A 5591-nucleotide genomic window follows, 5' to 3' on the forward strand; every position below is an offset into this window, starting at 1 on the left:
AAGATGAAATTGCAACTAAATAAAAACAGAGGTAGTATGACTATAACATTGGAGTTTGAAGCGTTCAAGAGCAGATTGGACACCATAATATTTATTTTATATATATATATATATATATATATATATATATATATATATATATATATATATATATATATATATATATATATATATATATATATGTTATATATATATATATATATATGTTAATTAGTTGAAATAAATTACCAACAACGTAACAATAATACATTCACTCAAGTTTATGATTACAATCACTCTTAGCTTGAGAGGCCACTCATATAATATAAGTACTTCTTATTGTGGCTTATTGGAAACAAAAATAAAAGTAGATATCCCCATTGGCTGAATACAGTAGCCTAAGACTTGGAGAACGTCATTAATTAGCGCTCGAAAATTCCTGAATTTGACATGGAGATCAATGAAAGGATTAGCTATAATTATAAAAAGTAATAAAAATAAAATTAATAATGCAGCTAGGTAGGGAAAAATAAGGATGAAAAGGTAAGGAAAATCTCCTTTATATATTTAGTAAGAGGCTCATTTTATAGCTGATACATAAGAAAAACAAAAGTGATATATATATGCATGGAGTATAATCTTCATTTTGCTTATTATATATATTTGCTCATGTATAGCCTCCAAATGAGCAAGAATATAACCTTGATATACTATACTATAGACATGCAATAATACTCAGAGTAACATGAAATTTAGATATCTAAAGTAGGAAATTATAACTTATTACCTTCCTCACGAGAAGTCCAATTGACTCGATATAGCCGTCGCTCCTTCCAAAAACTCCAACAACAGGACCATCAGTTATGTTTGGCGATGAAAAAGCAGTTAAATTATCAACATCCTTTCCTTGTCCATATGGTCCATATCCTTGAGGATTGAAATTGGTCTGAATCTTCAATGTCGCAACATCAACTTGCTTCCGATCTCTATCGTTTCCATACGTTCCACTAACACCGGTTAGGTATTCACCATCCTTGAGCACAATCTATTATTTTATAGATACATGCATGTTTGGATGGAAAGCAAAAAGACAAAAAGTTTGCATTAGATAGTGATCTAAATGAATGCAAATAAGCTATTAGTTTCCAAAGACATGAAGATACATGCATGTATTCACCTGATTAACAAAGTGTGTGCTGGTTGGTGGGCTAGTGCCACCGATCTGCACAGTCCTGGTACTTCCATCAGGCTTAGCTATCACAAATCTGATTCCATCCACAATGTATCCACTGTCCACTGTTAGTGTAGTGAAACGCTCACCATCAGCAAGTTGAACGCGATAGTTTTCCGGCAATTGAGAACCATAAGGCCCGTATTGTTCAATCACCTGCCCCTGTGAAGAGTTTACAAGAACATTTAGAAAACTAAAATTTGCATGCATGTATGCTATTAGAGTATGGTAAGTATATTATATTAGAGTCCTAGACTAATAAGGAAACGAGTATAATTACATGTTAATATAATATAATATACTTACCGTAATTCTAATACATGGTAACAAAAATATAAATAAGACAATTAAAAGTGGGTAAATAGATTGGAGAATAGAAATACTTATTCATCAACTTTGCATAAAGAGAATTATAGAAAAAAGAAAGACTAAGAAAGCCAAGTACTCACGCTAGCAACTGCTTGAGCCATTTCTTAAATTTGCAGATTAGCACGTAGGTTTTAGTAGTAACTTTGCTACTAGGATATGGTTTCTTGTTCTCTCCTGGATGATGTTTGTATCTATTTATACATATATACCATGAAGAGGCCAAGAGGGCAATGTTGTGATTTTTACTCCACAAAAGAACATATTCTCTTGGACAACTTGTCTTTTTATATCCATAACTATTATATCGATCTATGTCTGCTTCTTTTCATTTTTATCCGTCCACACTACACGATAAATTTAAGACATGAATGTATGCGACTATGCATTAAATATTTAAACCAAACAACTACAATTGTTAATTAAATTACTTACTTATTAGTTATTACTTAAATATTGATGCTATAACATGCATTCGTATGTGTATCAGTAGTGGCGGAGCCATAATTATTTTATTGGAGGGAATATAAGATTATATGAGAAAAGAGGTAGTTATGACAACCATAAAATCTATCTCTAGTCAAGAAAAATTGATGCCATTAATTAGGGATGGTATTCAAAGCAATCAACTCAAGATAATGAGGGGTTATTACCCTCCCCCCCTCCTACCTAGAATGATAAACAAAAATATCAATACTTGTATGAGCTCCAAAAATTAAAACCAGCTTCATCTTGATATAATCGATTAGAGGATTATATTACTCTACTCAATCATATTTAAGTAAAAGAAATATTTTATTAAATTCTAATTAATCACTCTGGATAGTATACTATATCTATTAAAACAAAGGGAAAAGCTATATGCAGCTCTAAGAGTTGTATATAAGAAGCTAAAAATAAAAATAAGTTGCATTAATTGATCATTTATTACATCAGTAGATGCAAAATTTTTCCATAAATTCACAACTTATTACTATTTTAAGTAGTGTATTTATGTCTTTATACAACCTAAGGCTGCATATAGTATAACCTTAAAAAAAATTAGAGGATTATATTACTCTATTATGCGTGCTAGCATGAAGAGCAACTAATGCTCCGTTTCGAAAAAGTCGATCAGAAGATAAGATCCATGATCATGACGTCGGGAAGGTGCCACAAGAATCCGCTTACACATATTGCCATATTGGTAGATCAAAGTTTTACAAAATCCATTCCAAAATGTATGCGGAAAGACTCCTTTAGACTGAATCAGATTCTTTATGTCAAACAATTACCAAACTGTTGTAGAGAAAAATTGAGCAGGGAATCAATTCTCCGATCTACAACCTCAAGTATTAAAGGTAGAGATATGCATGTAAACCACTACACGAGTTTGGATCTTCTATAGTTTTGATTTTAAAAACTCTACAAGGTGCGTGAACCATTGATTTAAAAATTTAAGGACTCATATTGGTGGGAGGGAAAAATTGGGGTGTGGATTTTGATGAGAAAAAATAAAGGGGATTTCAGAAAGATTATATTTCAGTCATTGTTTTTTTTTTATTCAATGTTTTATATTAGTCAGACTCTACCTTAAATAGTTGTTTTAGAACTCTAAAGGATCCAAACACCCACTACACTACCATCTTATTACTCTCATATAAGTAATTAAAATGATATTAAGATTTTTTTTTATCCATGGTAATGAAGGGTACTTTTTTGTAGGGGGAGAAATCAAGAGTACTTTTTTTTTTACTTAAAGTATATTTCTGTTTCTTATCATAGTTAAAAAAGTAATCCAAAAATTAGTATCACCACAATAACAAATAATAAAATGATTCAATTGGACTTTAACAGATCATAAAATAATATCAATATAATAATATATATATTTAAATTTGATTTCAATCGGTGTTATATTTTTTAAATTATTATCGTGAAGAGGGGGTTATTCTTTATAGATAAGATCTAGAGCAAGAGGAAATAGTTATCATGAATTAAAAAGATATTTAAAATTATCTCATTTAAGACTCTGAAGGTAATATTTTGTGTAAAAAAAACAATGAGAATTTAAGATACAAGGTAATCTATACAAATATATTAAAAGGTGATAGGTTGTCGTACACCCGTCAAAAATAATTCCTGCAAAACCTTCTAACAATGTAGTAGGGTAAGTAGGGTCGAATCCACAGAGAGATGGTCGTTTTATCTAGCTTATAAGGTATAGAGAAACTAAACAAGATCACAAATATCTGAATTAAAGTCTAAACTAATTAAACTAGGAAAATCAAACTAAAAATGATCTAGGGTAATGGTTCACCATGTTTATACTTATAATCTATCAAAATATCATCAATAGTTCAATCAATCAGATATCTAGAGCACAGGTTAATCCTTGGTCAGGCATTAACGCTCTCAAATCAACATATGCTAGTACGGTCGCTCAACATAATCAGGTTTGCTAATTGTAGGTAAGCCTCTAAAGAGTACTATCTCTCGATCTATGACTCAATATTAACAATATTTAATCAAACAATTGATCAGGTTGCAAGATTAACAATAAAACACTAATCAATTAGAGAAATCAATAACTAATCAAACCACGAATGAATATCAATCAATAATCATATCATATAAACATGGATTCCCAAACCCTAGAAATAAAAACTACTTTATCATGAAATAAATAATGAAATCTAAATCTACAAAAAAAACATCATTAAAGAAATCGATGAAAGAAACTAAAAGAAATCATGCATTAATGAAAAGAATAAAAACTAGGGTTTACACTAAAAACTAGAGAGAAAAGAGAGGAGAAAGAGAAAACTAAAACCTAGAATATAGAAAATAACGTCAAAGGGTGGGGGGGAGAAAAAGAATCAAAACGAATCTAAATAATATCTTTTAACCTAATATGACTAGGAAATTAATCTACAAGATAAGGAAAGTCTTAAATAAATCATTAATAGGCGAATTAGTGATCCGCGCGTACGCGTGGCAGATTCCACCAGAAACAGTGCAATCTTCCGAAAGGCATAACTCCTTGACTAGAAGTCTCCTGGGAGTGCCACCTATCGCTGGAAAGATCTTCAAGTCTAGTTTCTAAATCTGCTGGAATTACTCAATTTTAAGAATCACATAAAAAGTTATGATCAGAAGAGTAGACGTGACTCTTTTTTCACATTTCTTCTAATGATTTTCCGCTTCGTTTTTGCTCAAACTCGTACTATGACATATCCATACGATCCTTATACATTGTAACTTCTTTCCACGTGCTCCTAATCCTTAAGTTTGGCTAATCATACTCCAATTACGTCCTCAATGCCTGAAATTCATCAAAAACAAGAAAACATACCGAATAGGAGTAAAAAAGCATAACTTAAGAATATAATGCAATAATGAACCTAAATATCAAAACTAAATGCTCTAAAATGCAACCTAAATGCATCTAAAAACTATATATAAAAATGACTTATCAAAAGGCGTGCATAAATAAGAAACTGCGCCACGTGGCGCTCTTCCTAGGGAGTTTTACTTAGTTCATGTGATCCATGTTAATAAAAAATTTTTAGAAATTGCATAGTATAGGGTTTGATCCTGAGACCTCAAGTACATATACTAAAGTCTTAACCACTAGGCTAAATTTGTATTTAGTGTTATTATCATAAAGTATTATATTAATAAATAAAAATTTTTCTTATCCAGGACCTAATAACTAGTTCATTATCTAAAAGAGACCCCTTTAAATTGTAGAGTAGCCTCTTTAACTTACAAAGTCGCCCTCTTAAGTTACAAATAAAATGGATCTTACCGAATACTCTATTGCAAAATAATCTTCCACGTGACTTATCAATTAGAAAAAAAAGAATAGGAGACTACTCAAGCGCTTTCTAGTTGCTAGCACAAAAAGGAAAAAGCAATGTCTCCTGCAACCGAAAGAAATGAGAGAAGAAGGAACAAATAAATCATTTTAAAAAGAAAGAAAAAAGAATCGAAAGAATATAAGATGAGATAAAAACAAGAAAATTTGTTCAAA

The 5591-nt window shown here is 30.7% G+C and overlaps 1 protein-coding gene across 1 annotated transcript; it reads right to left on the minus strand.

The window, feature by feature from the left end:
• Positions 1 to 224: 224 nt before the first annotated feature.
• LOC125498249 (jacalin-related lectin Calsepa-like) lies at positions 225 to 1767 on the minus strand. Its single transcript, XM_048646143.2, has 4 exons — positions 1660 to 1767; positions 1157 to 1372; positions 767 to 1024; positions 225 to 418 (listed from the first exon to the last, which is right to left on the minus strand). The coding sequence occupies exons 1-4, from the start codon at positions 1678 to 1680 to the stop codon at positions 398 to 400; spliced, it is 516 nt and encodes a 171-aa protein (XP_048502100.1). The 5' UTR covers positions 1681 to 1767; the 3' UTR covers positions 225 to 397.
• Between the last annotated feature and the right edge of the window lie 3824 nt (positions 1768 to 5591).

The sequence above is a fragment of the Beta vulgaris genome, chromosome 6, assembly GCF_026745355.1.
Source record: "Beta vulgaris subsp. vulgaris cultivar EL10 chromosome 6, EL10.2, whole genome shotgun sequence".
In the NCBI taxonomy this organism is placed as follows: Eukaryota; Viridiplantae; Streptophyta; class Magnoliopsida; order Caryophyllales; family Amaranthaceae; genus Beta; species Beta vulgaris.

Coding starts and splice junctions, on each gene's coding strand:
- LOC125498249 (XM_048646143.2), bottom strand. CDS start 1,680: ATGGCTCAAGCAGTTGCTAGC. Junction 1,373..1,659: donor TGGCTCAAGCAGTTGCTAGC/GTGAGTACTTGG, acceptor AACTCTTCACAG/GGGCAGGTGATTGAACAATA. Junction 1,025..1,156: donor GCACACACTTTGTTAATCAG/GTGAATACATGC, acceptor ATAAAATAATAG/ATTGTGCTCAAGGATGGTGA.